The sequence below is a fragment of the Amphiura filiformis genome, chromosome 18 (assembly GCF_039555335.1).
Source record: "Amphiura filiformis chromosome 18, Afil_fr2py, whole genome shotgun sequence".
In the NCBI taxonomy this organism is placed as follows: Eukaryota; Metazoa; Echinodermata; class Ophiuroidea; order Amphilepidida; family Amphiuridae; genus Amphiura; species Amphiura filiformis.
This window is the reverse complement of record NC_092645.1, coordinates 45,485,223-45,500,686: the sequence shown is the minus strand read 5'-3', so window position 1 is coordinate 45,500,686 and position 15,464 is coordinate 45,485,223. Positions and strand designations below refer to the sequence as shown.

Sequence of the window (15,464 nt, the reverse complement as noted above, 5' to 3'; positions counted from 1 at the left end):
GGTTTAATAGCTTTTAATGGGGTTAAGTCCTGCAAAGGTCGAGATGAATTCTACTGTAGACATGACTGCATCATGGCTTCGTCACACAGCAGGCATGGGGTCAATATTAAATTGGTTGAACTTTACCCAGTTTCCTTGTAAGTTGCATTTACCGGTCAGACGTTTTGCTTTTATTGGTACATCTGTTACCCGTGTTGGATGTGTGTAGCTAATAGGACATGTTGGTCAGGGGAAGACTTTGTGTTTTAGTCAGGCTTAGTACTCAGATTTAAACCAAAATGATAGAGCATACAATATTAAGGGCCCATTCCTCATTCAATGGGGGCTTTTAAGCATTGTGACTGCAGTAAGCCGCATCTTGGGAAGGATGCGCATTGGTAAATAGGTATGGGCCCTAAAGAGATATTTACCAACTTGGGTTTCAAGACAGCTGTATATGCACTACACGAAAGTACATTATAGTTACTCATGTGCCGCCGATTACCCAGATTTAAACCAAAATAGATATCTACTGACTTTGGCGAACAAGAAAGCTGCATAATAAAACGCGTAAAAAGGGTTTACAGAAATGAAATTTAGGGTATGAAAAAGGATGCAAGGAATAAAATCCCTGTTTAAGATGTGAAAACAGGCACGTGTTACCTGTTTAGGGTATCGTTTTAACCAAGCGTTAAGCCCTTGTTTAGGGTGCTTTTCGAAAGTTGATTATCGTAGATGGTGTACAGGCCACAATGGGAGTGACCCCCTGGGCTTTCTAACCTGTTCAAAATATGCCAATTCATTAATTTTCTGCCATTTTCCATTTCAATTAAGGGATCTAAAATGAGCGTTTATTGCGTTTCGACAGTATTTTTTGTGGGACATGAGAGCACCTCAGACCTATCGAATTGCATTCTGAATACGAAGCATGTCTTTCTGCTATCAAATAATTTTCATTTTTTGAAAATCGCAATATAATACAAATTTTATGACAAATTATAAAAATTTGATATTTTTCAAATTTTTGATATATAACAGTCCTCGAAGTAAATTATATAAATCTAATGATATATTCTTAAAGTGTATGTAGCAGGAGAAAAAAGCCGACGGTCAATTGAAAATTTTGACCTTTCATATTGAAGATATGGATTTTTTCCAAAAGACCTAATTTTTTTGGGTGTTTTGGAAAAAAAAATCCGTATCTTCAATACGAAAGGTCAAAATTTTCAATTGATCGTCGGCTTTTCATCCCACCCACATACACTTTAAGTATAAATCATCAGATTTATAAAGTTTACTTCAAGTACTGTTAAATATCAAAAATATCAATTTTAATGATTTGCCATAAAATGTGTATTAAATTGCGAATTTCAAAAATCAAAATTATTTGATATCAGAATGACTTTCTTCGTATTCAGAATGCAATTCGATATGTCTGATGTGCTCTAATGTCCCAAAATAAATACTGTCCAAACGTTCATACCCCAGCCCTTAAGACAACACCCATTTCTCATCTATCATGTATGCCTTACACTTTGCAGATTTTAGAAATGGGACATTCCCTCAAACCAATGTGATATACAGTGATGATCATGGTAACACGTGGCATCCAGGAGGCCGCTTTGGCTATAAGGAAGATACAACCGGCATTGCTATATTTAGCACTGAATCAACAGTAAGCTATTGCAGGTTGTTGTATCACCAGAGGATGAATTAGCTTAACCAATTTTGAAAATCACCCCCCCCCCCCTGTGGAAATTTCAGATTGAATCTTTCTCGGAGGGTGTATGAAATTCAAATGGCTTTGCTTAGTGTGTTCCATTTGAAATTCATTACAAATATCTTCCACATGTGTGGATTTTAAATGGAATACGGTCACCCAATTCATCCTCATTTGTAGTACCAATTCAGAGGATGATTTAAGCACTTCCCAGCAAGTCTTGCGGTTAGCACAGCTGTGTGAGTGAACATGACACCACTGCCCGCCCACTGCATACACACGTGCATGGTTAAATTTGAATTTGGACAGATATATTTACAATAAAAACACCTTCTAAAAGTTGGTCGATTTCACATTTTATGTTATCTACAGAAGGTGTGAATTATCCTTCATGCATACATCACTTTAGATCTGAAATCGACCAAGTAATGACGACACACGGGCAATTCTAAAACAACATCTTTTGCACAGAGTTCAATGGGATTTGAAAAGTAAAGTGGCAGTTGAAACTCTAGTGATAACACTTTTACAGTGCATGATGGGGCTTCCTTAAATCATCCTCTGTTGTATCACTATGAGATATCGAGACTGAGAATCACACTGAAACTGCACAGTAACGCTGAAAAATTATACTATAGATAATACCATGCTGCCAACGGTTTTTCCTAAAACAAAAAGGATAAAAGAGAGCAATAATGTCATGTGTCCCTACTTTTGCAATATATGACTATATATAGAAAAATTACTTAATTCGTGTACATCGTGGAACATATTCTTTGCGTGGCTGTGCGTAGTAAGCTGTTGTACGCAGATAACCTCGCAATATGGACGCGTAGAGTAGCGCTGTACGCTCGTGTATTATCATGATTAGTCGCGGAGTAATAAGGGTAGTTGAATGTTCCACGACGTACACGAATTCAATAATTTTTCTATAGTAATGTATAGGAAATTCATGAATGTCCATATACTCCTGTTTGTCCCTATTTGGGAGGTTTTAGGGTTGGCAGGTATGCAATACCACGGGAAAAGCACTGAAAGGAGTTATTTTTGTTATGTTGAAATCACAGTGAAAAAGCTACCACAAAACTTTTGCAAATGAGTTGTCAGTCATTAATCCTTGGACAATAGCCACACTGATAATTCCCAGCTAGACTAGAATTAAAGACCGAATTAAAAAGACTAGTTTGCGTCTGACGTCATGACAAAGGTGCGCCATGATTGGTTGCTGACCTGCGCAGTATGGCATTTTTGGTCTGCTTGAGAGGACGTCATACGCAAACTAGTCTTTTTAATTCGGTCTTCAATTATAGAATAATGCTGAAAATGATTTTGTGATTTTCAGTTTCAAAGTTCAAATTTCCAGGGGGCTACTCGGTATCACGAAACGAATTAAGGTACATCCTTAAGAACAGAGACAAATCGAGGGTTCAGAACCATAAAGCCGTAACTCACTATGACCAGCTCTCACAAAATAGGCATAAAGTTTATAAATTTGTCCAAAAATAAAGATGTGCTTGGTGCGCCCAACAAGACGCAAACCATTTTTGTTTGTTATAAAGATGTATATTCATACGTAGCGGTATATGTAACTAGAAAGCAAACTTATTTTGCTACACTCACCGGAGCGCTTTCTCCGGCACATCCGTTGAAGATGCCGGTTGGCCCGGTGAAAGAACTAAGATGATTGTGCCAAATTGGAATAGCGTATAGAAGTATGAGTTCCAATTTCTACGCTATTCATTTCCATGAACTTCCATTTAGCCTTAGGTAGGGGTACCTCGGGAGGGGTACATGTATGTCATACCTCGATCATACAATGAACGTGATTTTTTCTCTTCAAACAGGCAGTAGAGCTTGACAATGAACTCTGTTTAAATGCAAGGACACTACATCCGGATTAGCCTCGCGTTTTGGCATTCAGTAATGATGAGGGCGCAAGTTTCGGTACACCTACGTTAGCGTGGTCACTACAAGAACCAGGATATCACATACGTGACCCGGATTATGTGAGTAATTATACCAACACACTGCAGGAACCATTCTTATTGGAAGATAACATAACAAGGCCAAGCACTGCTGGTGGATGTCAGGTGTGTATTACAATACAGCGAGTATTATCTCGGTCAAAAAAAATTCAGTTACTACCACACGGAATAAAGCAATTACAATCGTAGTAACTGGATTGCTGTCCAAGATTCGGCTTTCTGCGTATTTTAATAGTTAGTTGCTGTTTGTATCTGTGTATTGGGAGGGAAATTTTACTGCATCCGGGCCCTACTCTGCCATGTTTGGCTGAGTAACGGTACATGAACACCATTCATGCCACTATATAAAATAGTCATTGTGTAAAGTTGAGGTAGGCTACTCATTGCACCCATCTGTGCAAATTGTGTATTAGCTTGTTAGTGAACGTTGACCGACTGAGAGCGTCCGTCTTTACCCATTCGCTTTTGTTCAGTATTCATATACGATGACGATTTTGTACGCTGACCATTGGTCTGATTCACTTTTCCGCAAAAAGTGTTCGAGTATAAATTCAGCTTTAGAAACGATTGTGTGTTCTCAACAGACACACATTTGTATTGGTTTCCCAGTTATAAGACAGATCTATTTAAAGATACATTACATCATGGCCAATCTTAATAAGCCAGAAATTCGACAATCTCATCCATAGGCAACTGTGTTAAGCAGTACCGTATATATCTCCCGACTTTAGCCTGAGTACACTAAACTGGGTCACATGTGCAGCACCTCGAGTTGGACAAGTTAAATTCCCAGAGCATTGAATCGTTGTGTCTTATATAGGAGTCCCATCGTCATGTGTGGCTCCGATTTCTTCAAGACTTCTTCTTCGAAACTGTGACTCCGACAGTTGTTTGTTATTGTAACACTGACTTCTTCGATACTGATAAAGTCACAGACAACAGTGTAATCGTTGAGGCCTTAATGCTTGTTATTGATTCCCATCGTCATTGGTGTGGCACTGCCTTCGTTAAGACTGATGAAGTCACAAATGACATATATTTTTTCAATTCCGATAGCATAACTTGTTAGGTATTCCTGTTGTGAAACCTGTTCCCCACCAGGTAACTCTGCATGTGTTGCCTCAGAACTCCGTTTTTCGTTGATGCAATATCCGGGGGCACTCACATAAATAAATGCGTGACCAAAAAAAAGTTAAAAAGGGGTGTTTTTTAGGCAAGGCAAGTTACGTGCGTGACGCATTTAGGGTCTAAAAAACACTGATTTTCAAGAATAAGGGTAGTTTTCTGAAACTGAACAACTTGTTTAGGGTATCTTTTCAAATTTTTGGTAAATTACGAATCCAAAAAGGGTATATTTATTGCATTTTTACTAGCCAAAAACTCATTAGGGGGTACATTCTATATTAAATTACCTTATTAAGGGGCTGAATTTGCTGTTAGGGTAAAACTCGTTTAGGGGGTGTTTGAAAAAATTTTTGATCGTATTGTTTTGTCCATCCCAGAGTTGTTTGTTTTCCTGTCTCTTTTCTTGTTTTTCCTCTGTGATCTCATTTGACTGTCCGCTATGGGCTTGTACATTGCTTCATATTGTGTTTCTAATATAGTTCTAGCAACATATATATCATGTATATGAAGTTGTGAAATATAGCGCTTGAATTTAATTTAATTGAAAAAGCCTGTGGTCATTAATCTTATCATCCATGTTTATATTCACACAGGGTAGCACGATAGGATTTACAGCCCCACAGCCACTCTCACCATCCAACACATGGGTTGTCTTCTCCAACCCAGCATCGTCATTCAGACAAAACATGGCGGTGAAAATCAGCAAAGATGGCTGCCGAACGTGGAGCAAACCATGGGTTATCCACGCAAATGCTAGTGCCTACTCAGACTTGGCTTATTTTGAGACATGGGACTCGGATGCTGGAGTCTACTCACCAAATTTTGCAATTTTGTTCGAAGGAGGTGAGGATGATTTTGCGTACGAATCAATACAATTTAAAATGTTCAGTTTGGAGAGGATGTTGCAAGGGATAGCGGAACCGTCACCATTTTCGTCAGGATGAAATTTCTTACGAGGACCAAAACCGAAAGTATTGCAGCAGTATTAAACATCGCATACATGACATACAGTACACAAAAGAATTAAGGTAGCAGTTATGTTCACCCCTGTATATCCTAAACAAAGACAGCAATGTTATAATTGGAAGCAGCAGCCAATAACTGACTTATATTTAGCTCGACTTTAAGAGCTCGTTTTATAGTTAAAAGAAATAAAGACATGATGATAAAAATCGAAGGAAGATGCAAATTCAAAAGTTGCCGTTTGCATGCTCTATTGATTTGTATACAACGCATTCTCGAACAAGAGAACTAGCATAGTGCTTTTTTGCATTTTTGATTTTGTTCTTTTTTGTACTAATGCAGGGCACTTAACAAAGTCACTTTGGATGGGCTTACTTGATTCCATGGAAAAACACTTCGTTACCTTAATTCAGACAATAGTCGAGGTCCCTTTAACCTTTTCCCAACGTTCCAATGTATTATGGAATCTATTGTTGAGTTCTTGGGAAGAGAATGACTAGAAAATAAGTCTCACACACAAGCTGTGTGTTACTATATAGAGTTATTATTGTTCAGTGTATCTACATACAGAGTGACATAGATGTTTTCTGGTCAAAAGCCAAGCTCTGAATGAATTTCAACTCTGGTCCACTGCTCTTTATGTACAATTTTGGGCTCTGCTGGGGGCCCGCTAAAGCGTGGATGGAGTCTGTGTTGAGTATGGGACTATGGGCGCACATCCTGGTATGAGTCATCCCGCAATAATAGGAGGACTCATCGTCCCGCAAAATAATGGGAGCCCGCTAAATAACGGGATGACTCATACCGCAAAATAACGGGATGACACATCCCGCAAAATAACGGGATCCCGAAAAATTACGGGATGTAGCCCGCTAAATAACAGGAAGGAGCCCTCAAAATAACGGCATCCCGCCAAATAGTTGGGATTGTGCAAGAAACATAGAAATTGATAAATAATATTATTGATAAAGGAGCAATGTTCCAGAGATTGAGAGTACCTTCAATTTAAGTGGTTTACGAGCATAAAATGTGTAGAATAAATATAGTTGCTCATATACATGTACCTCTAGTCTAGATAATTTGTTACCATAATGATGGTTAAGTTTGTGGCTAAATATATTCAGGTAGATGTCGTTGTTAAGCAGTGCCAGTGTTTGAGTTGTTGGTGGTGGTGGGAGGGGAGGGGTAATAGACAGTAGATAACCGACAATCAATGATCAATTAATTGTCAATATTCAATTAGATTCTAAAACCTATCGTCAATTTCAAACTTTGTATCATCATGGCCGTGGACACATGATACTCTATTTTTAAAGCCACCCGAGTTTCCATTTTGACAAACGAATCAAAACAAAAATATCTTTAACATTGTCGTCAATACAAGAAAAATCACAAAAATACCTTTTTCTCAAGAAAAAATTTAGCACCCGAAAATAAATTTTCTTAAAAATCGTTTTTCAAATTCATTATGCTTAATAACTGTCGTTGTTAAGCAGTGTTTGAGTTGTTGGTGGTGGTGGGAGGAGGGGGAGGGGTAATAGACAGTCGATCACCGACAATCAATGATCAATTAGTTGTCAATATTTAATTAGATTCTAAAACCTAACACGCAAATGATGATCACAGACTCTCATGTTCAATCGCAGTCGCTAAGGATGATTATGTGTGTGTGTGTGTGGGGGGTAATATGTGTGTAGTTGAGAAAATTCAAAATTTTCGTAAAATACGGTTCAAATATTTTGTTCTGAATTGGAAAATCTCTCTTGGTATATAATGGCAATAAGAGGGATTTTTATCGTCAATTTCAAACTTTCCGGGAAACTTTCTTATCTTAATCATCATGGCCGTGGACACATGATACTCTATTTTGAAAGCCACCCGAGTTTCCATTTTGACAAACGAATCAAAACAAAAATAACATTAACATTGTCGTCAATACAAGAAAAATCACAAAAATGCCCTTTTCTCAAGAAAGGTATGTAGCATCCATGATGAGCATCAATCTGTAAGACTGTTGAGCGCTTGGCCTACTTGGCAGGGCCCCGGGGCAGGGCAGAGTGAAGGTTTTATATATTACCCAGTGTAATCATATCCAGGGTATCGACATTATAAAGGTCCCGAGCACTCAACAGGTTGCCATGGTAAATAATCCGGCGAGCCTGGGGGTCCAGCTAAGTTCAATTTACTACAAATTACAATCACTGATGCCTCAAAAAAAATTTCACCGGAACTTACTAGGAGGTGTGCACCCTTACGTTAAGCTCGTAGGTAATACAACGCATGCGTAATTGCGGATTGGTAAAATGACAGAATTAATGCATATGAGAGGTAAGTACCGGTAATGTTAAAGCTAAATTGTAACATTTCCATTAAATAGAAATAGTATTGTATTCCCAGATTGTATTTTTAGCCAAAAAAAAGTTTCCGGAGATCTTGTGAAGTAGGCCCTATCCCAAAGTCTCCCGCTAGCAGGATACTTCCGAGTTACTATCCCCATTACTGGGAGGTCTCCCGGAGACATCCGGTTGGTCCCAGAAGGGGTGGCCGTGGGTCATGAATATACTGGGGCCGGGTCATAGAACTTATCTGGACCCCCAGACTCCCAATCATTTATCAACCTGCGGAGTGAAATGATACCCTGGATATTGCACTCGGTAATATGAAACCTGGTACCTGGCCCTGTCACGTAGGCCAAGCGCTCACCCGGGGCGCTCACAGATGCTCGAGTTATCATGGATGCATGGATGCTACCGGTAAATAACTAAATAGGGCCTACATGTAAATATTGTATTCTGCAAATAGGCCATATGGTGCAAGGACACGCATAAATGCATGGAAAACCAAAGCATCTATAATAATGCGATAGATGAAGAGGTAAACATATTATAGTTAATGATTTGTATAATTATTAGGGATAACATTAACAAACAGTAATTTTCTCGTATTTTGTTTTGTATTTTTTTTTCTTCAAATTAACCTAACTGTGAATGATCCTAGCACTTCAGAATAGGTCCAGTGGTTCTCCAAAGAGTCGTCGAGTAATTTTGATAAAAAAAAGTGCATTTTGTCACAAATTTTAACATTTTAAGTTCACAAACAGGAAATATTGTGCCTATGTCCTGTGCAGAGCATATAGGGTTTGTATTGCAAAATTCCTACCTCAGCTCTGACAGATTAACTGACAAAAAGGATGTGTGGGTGTGGCTACTCCACCACGACAAAGCCATGGAGCAGATCAAGGAATTGGTAACGAATGCTCAAAATCCAATGAGAGGTCAAAATCCAATGCGATGCTTCGACCAGAGAAAGATCTAGGTAGGGGCCTACAACGCTTCTTCAGGAAGACAGGGTTGGTGCATTTGCCCGTTGCTGCGTGCAAAACCACATACCTCTGCAAAATATGATATTTTGCATATGCAAAATTACATACTTTCCAAAAGTATGTAGTTTTGCATATGCAAAATTACATACTTTCCAAAAGTATGTCGGCATATGCAAAAATACATACTTCGGCAAAATATGTAGTTTTGCATATGCAAAATATCATACTTTTGCTGGGAAACCCCGCGCAGTTCGTGTTTGTGAATAAGGGCGCATGTCACAATGATTTGTAACTTATATTTTAAAAGGCAAAATATAGCGGACTGTGTATGTAACAAATGAATTAGCAATATCTGTATCTGTCTCCGCAATCCTAAAGTATTAGGCTACATATAATATAAATCATTCTTTGAAAGTAGAGAATATTAGAACAGTGACCGTATGGATCCATTCTGCCCCTAAAGCGGCCGATACCGAACAACACATAGGGCCTACACGGCCTTGACCTGCGGTTGTCTAAATTCTGAGGATTTGCATGCTGGTCAGGTAGAAGATAAATAACAGAGTGACCTTCAGCTTCTCCGTGTTTGGTCAGACCTACCGTATAGGCGTAGGCTGCATGGGGTGTATCCTGCATAAATTAGTGTTCTTGGTCAAACCTGAGACTAGTATACCTCATGTTCAAACACATGGTATGCCCGGGATGGTATGCACCCTTACTAAATACAACACACATCGCGCGGTGTTTCTTTATGCAAAATAAAAGTTATGCAAAACATCATACTTTGTTAGTATGTAGATATGAATGCTATACCGGTGCATTTGCCTCTAGAGCACTTTTGTCAGCAGAAAAGAATTATGGACAGATTGAGAAACAGTGTCTGGAAATTGTTTTACCATGCGAGAAATTTGATCGGTATCTACATGGAAGACCGAAGGTCAGAGTTCACACTGATCATAAACCACTGGTCAACATGTTTGCAAAGATGCCTAGGAAGTAAAGATTCTTGCTATAGCCTGACTTATGTAATTTAATAAACATTTATTTATTAAAAATTTATATTTTTGACTTTTAAAAGTCCTCGAAGTAAACTTTGTAAATATATTAGGGCCTATCACACGATCTGGTCCATGTTGGCCAAAGGAGGCATTTTTGAAAATTGAGTTATTGTAATTATTACATTATATACATACAATAGACTACATTTACTGAAATTACCAAAGGCCTAGCATACGTGGTTCTAAACTTATGAAGTTTTTAGATGCCTATTTTCTTATGTATTTTATTGTTTTTTTACTCCATATTTTTACCTTTATCTCAGTTTCAAATTTGCCGCTTTTGGCCCCCATGGACCTTTAAATTGTATGTAGCTTGGTGGAAAGGCCATCCATTATTTGAAAGGTTTCACATTTCGAATTGATGATATACTTTTCCCATAAAAATCTTAGGCCTAGGTGTTTTTATATCATTAGGTTTATAAATTTTAGGACTGTTAAATGTCAAAAATATAACAAATATCTATTTTTTGTATTATATCGCGACTTTTTTTTTTAATCAAAATTATTTGATATCAGGTATTGGACATTCTTCGAATGCAATTTGTTGTGTATAATGTACTCTCGGGTCACACACAAAATACTGTGTAAACGTTGCTATCCGGTCCCTTAAGACTGTGCTGAAAGTTCTTAAGAAGCTTTGTGTGCCCTTTCTCTCCAAGTGTCCAGATATGTATCTGTGGCCGAGTAAAAATTTAAAAAAAGTTTCTCATCTGGGTTTTCAACAAAAAAAGAGGAGGGCCTTTTTAAACTATTTGCTATCCAATTACTTGATTAGGTAAAAAGTATATCTTTGAGTTACATCATTTTAATACTAAATTAGGGCCGCATAGCACACCATATTAACCAGTGGGCCCGGGGCCAGTGGAGTCAAAATAACCAGTGGGATTTCTTTCACTTCACCTTGTTATTTTAGCGTAAAATGGACAGAAACCCCTCCTGGCCAAAACAATGACGTAACCAGACCGACCCAAAATAATAGGCCCGACCCGAGTGTTTCATTCACCGTACAGTAAAACCTGGCGAATTCCACTACCATGACAAAACATGAAGTCATTTTATAGCAGTATAGTTAAAGTAGTAATAGTAAAAAATGGGTTACCGTGCGTGCTGCTTTTTTATGATATTTTAATTCGGATGCCAGTTTCTCGATCGACTTATGTTAAAATTCATTCGCCCGGTAATTTTTTATGGGACACCCTGTGCGTAGGTAATCAATACCTTTTATCAAAATTAACACTGAGGCAAGTTTTTGCCACTGAGGCAAGATGGGTCCACGGGACCACTTTGTAGCATTGGGACGAGTTTTTACCTGAGGCGGGTCGTCCTGAAGCTTTGTGTATCATGTAACTTTATTCTGTATGTATTGTATAAACCAGTACATTGATATTTTCCATTGGATCTTGATATTTTCCACATTAAATCTGCAGTATCACAACTGGTATGTTAAAACAAGAGGAACCCCACCAAGACTATATAAATTAAAAAGGCAAAATTAGAAACAGCCCCATATCATCAGCATGAAAACCAAGCTGCTACTCATTATTCTAAGCTGTGGATTGTTGGTATTATTGGTATTATTGGTATCGTTGATATATGGTGTCAGCGATGATGTAGGGGCTACAGGTTATAAACGGGCAACCCCTGTAGAAACAGAAGCAGAAGGTAAGCAATAATGAGTTACATAATTCCTGGAGATTGACTGGTTATACTGCTCCTCCTTTCCATAAAGACCCCTGATTATATTGCTCCGCCTTTCAATAAGAACCTCCTTTGATTATATTGCTCCACCTTTTCATAGTTCGATCCTGATCATATTGCTCCAACTTTCCATAAAAGCCCCCTAATTATATTGCTCCACCTTTCCATAAAGATTATATTGCACCTTTTCACAACAGTGGCGTAGCAACGGGGGGGGGGGGCACATGCCCTAAGTGGCGCCTTGAGAGTGGGCGGAATTGACCAATTCAGCATCGATTCTGCGCCCCCTCCAAGCGATGAAGGCCAAAATTGTCGCGCGTTAACGTTTTAACCTAAATTACTTAGTAGTATTTGTGCATTTTTCCCGCATAGTTGTTGCAAGAATGGGGGCGTCATTATGTATCCTTGGCCCCGGGGGCCACAACCCCTACCTACGCCAATGTTTCACAAAGATCCCCCTGGTTATACTGCTCCACCTTTCCATAAAGACCCCCTAATTATATTTCTACACCTTTCCATAGTTAGTTGGATATTTGAAACAAAAATGCAACAATGTCCCATAAAATATACCTTCAGTGGTTCTGGTGATACACCACTTTTTACCATTTTTTTTTAAATGTTATTGGGATAATGAGAAAAATAAAATCTGTCATTTGATATCAAAATCTCAGATTTAAGGATGTAAAGTGGGGGATGAGGTTGTCGATCGGGTCAGACTGTATTCTATTTTTTAATTATGTGTTAAACTCTTTGAAAATACAATAGAGGTAAAAACATTTCTTGTGCTTTTAATACAAATGGAACATTCTGAAATGGTAGTCAAGTCCCCCGGGGGCCACCCAAGTATGATAGTGTACGCATGCGTAACCAAATTTTCTTAAAATACCCCCCTAATTGAGTTCTACCCTACCAGCAAATTTAGGCCCTTAATAAGGTAATTTACCCCCTAATGAGTTTTTGGGCTAGCAAAAATGAAAAAAAAATACCCTTTTGTTGTTCAGTTTTTTTAGACCCTAAACGCGTCACTAGCGTAACTTGCCTTGCCTAAAAAATACCACCCCTTCCCGTTTCTGACCATTTGTGTGAGTGCCCCCGGTCAAGTCATATTTCATTTATTACACTTTATATTCTTCTTATTGCAGTATTATTTTATCAAGATATGAATGTCTCGAATACAATCTACAATACAACAAGGTAAGGAACTGAAAGTTAAAATAACCACAATCATAGACTCTGTTAACTCTCTTCACATGGGTGTCAACTGCACACGACAAGTTTCAAATTTTGTTTTAAGAATTTCAGAAATGTAATCTGTCATGACCATATTTGGAATCAGTATGAAAAATGCATAAAAATGAGAACAAACAAGCCTTGTATTAATTAGATGTTTCTTACGACAGGTGGTATTTTGAACAGTTTAATATATCTTAGTTGAATACCTCAAAACGTGGACTTTTGATGTTGAAGCCAATATGGCTAGCACACGGACCATTTAAACGAAAAGCATAGAAGCAACTCAAGTCAAGTCAAATACAGGTACCTATTCATCATGTGATCAGCCTGTTTGGCTTCCTCAACCATCAACACCATGATCAAGCTAAAACTAAACTAAAAAAAGTATCCCACGCCCGTCTGGTAGGACGAAAAAGAAGGGTTTAAATTGCGTAGCAAAAGCGGGGTTTATAAAATTTTGCAGACCTATATAAAAAGCTAGAAAAGAGTGGGGACATTTTTACATTAATTTATAGGCCTAATAGGAAAAAGAAGAAGTAACCTCAGAAACTTTGAAATAAAACACTTTGAGGTTTGGCTACTTCAAAGATTGAAAAGGGGTACACTTATCATGCATGGATATCAAATAAAGAACTTTAGCTAGGGAATGGGCTTAACCGGTGGTCATATGGGCTATGGATTGTGTTAAGTATCATTAACTTATCGGCAAAATGGATGTGGGATTGGACTTCTCTTGCTATATATATATATACTTGCAATTAACTATTTTTTTCTTTGTCTTTTATGCCTTTTTGTTTTATTACGTTTCTTACTTTGTTGTGTCATGCTTTCTTTTTATTTATAACATGCCATTTTCTCTATTGGGGATAAAAGGTAGCCTGATAAGGGTTGTTTGGTATGTCCTTAGTTCTTCTGAAGTGAGTTTACTGTGCTCATTTGCCCTCTAACTGGATGCCTCCTTGACGCATACAGGTTTCAGCCCTGGTCTTCATTGCATCAATTGCATTGCGTACCCTCCTTGTGCGCCGTAAACTTGCGAATGCTAGCTGGTGATCCTTGCTCATAGCGAATGCGTTCCAAAGCCTGATGCTATTATCTATCCATGTCATTAACCGTGTTTTTCGTTCTAATCTTTGATGTAGCCAAACCTCATCCGTGGACAGAGTGAAAAACGGGTACAATTCTTAAAGAGGGCATATCTTCAAAAATTGTGAGCCGATTGAAATAATTGTTTTGGTTTATTAAAGTGAACGATTTAAAGTTTCTTTAGATATCAAAATATATTTGATCAATCTTTCAAAAATAGGAGAAAAAAGGTTGAAATATTAACCAAAGGCAAACATATAATGTGCGGTGACATGGTAAAGGTTCAAAAAAGAAATATAGCGGTACTGGACAATGGTGAAAACCGTCTATATCATTACATCTGTATCGAGCCTCGACTAATTGTGGTTCACCCAAAAACCATTTATGAATAGCAGTTGTCCATATTCCACTTGCCATTTCACTTACTGGTGGAATCATCAAGTTTCTGTGATTAATCATTCTTGAGGTCCACCATGTTGTCAAATGACGTCATTTTAGATATTCTTTATATATAGCATTACGCTGAATTTTATGAAGGCCCGTATGTAGCCTCCTGGGTGGTTGCAGCAAGTTTCTGCTTCAAATGCGCTGATAGCCCTGCGTTACAACACAAAGTACACATTTGCTGTCCACACAGTTTTATATAGAATTTTCCAGGGCTCGCCTACACTATCAACATTCTTTTTTCTTTCTTTTTTCAGAATACCTGCTCTAGTCTAATACCTACACTATCAACATTCTTTTTTCTTTCTTTTTTCAGAATACCTGCTCTAGTCTACCACCATGACATGTTCTTTGCCTTTGCTGAAGGCCGTAAAGAAACCTATTACGATATTGGGGAAATGGATATTATTTTAAGACGTGGAAAAAGAAAAGACTGGAAAGTTGAGTGGGGGCCAGTGCAAATTATAGCAAGTCAGAGCGGTTACAGGTAAAGAAAATAAAGGATTGAAATTGATATATTGACAGCTTGGTGCTTTAAAAATCCGAAATTTTGTATAAAATGCATAAATCGTCGTAATGTTCATAACGTCCATAACACACAAGTATGTACATGGCGTACCGGACAGTCATACACACATCAAAAGATCGGACCATAGCAAGACCAAGGAAGATCGACGGTTACGCACGAAGTGCGTGGAATGGCAACTCTCATGTACAATTTGAGGACAGTGACGTCATAGTAGTTATTGTCGCCGTTGGTGGCAGCGTCATTTTTCTGCTATTACTTATTCATGAGATTGGCCATGAATTCGTGTGACGTATCCAGCCAATCTAATTAATATTCATTTGAA

The 15,464-nt window shown here is 38.1% G+C and overlaps 2 protein-coding genes across 5 annotated transcripts in view; both read left to right on the top strand.

Annotated features, from left to right (window-relative positions):
* LOC140138733 (sialidase-3-like) overlaps positions 1–6,071 on the top strand; it is a 30,007-nt gene extending 23,936 nt beyond the window's left edge. For all 4 annotated transcript variants that reach the window (XM_072160492.1, XM_072160491.1, XM_072160495.1 and 1 more), the window contains exons 8-10: positions 1,521–1,654; positions 3,544–3,789; positions 5,403–6,071. In XM_072160492.1, the coding sequence (XP_072016593.1) occupies positions 1,521–1,654; positions 3,544–3,600 (191 nt within the window). In that variant the 3' untranslated portion in view covers positions 3,601–3,789; positions 5,403–6,071. The remainder of the gene's footprint in view (positions 1–1,520; positions 1,655–3,543; positions 3,790–5,402) is intronic.
* A 1,408-nt stretch (positions 6,072–7,479) lies between these two features.
* LOC140139486 (sialidase-3-like) overlaps positions 7,480–15,464 on the top strand; it is a 39,239-nt gene continuing 31,254 nt past the window's right edge. The window contains exons 1-4 of the mRNA XM_072161221.1: positions 7,480–8,100; positions 11,580–11,814; positions 12,993–13,044; positions 14,930–15,100. Of these exons, the coding sequence (XP_072017322.1) occupies positions 11,670–11,814; positions 12,993–13,044; positions 14,930–15,100 (368 nt within the window). The 5' untranslated portion in view covers positions 7,480–8,100; positions 11,580–11,669. The remainder of the gene's footprint in view (positions 8,101–11,579; positions 11,815–12,992; positions 13,045–14,929; positions 15,101–15,464) is intronic.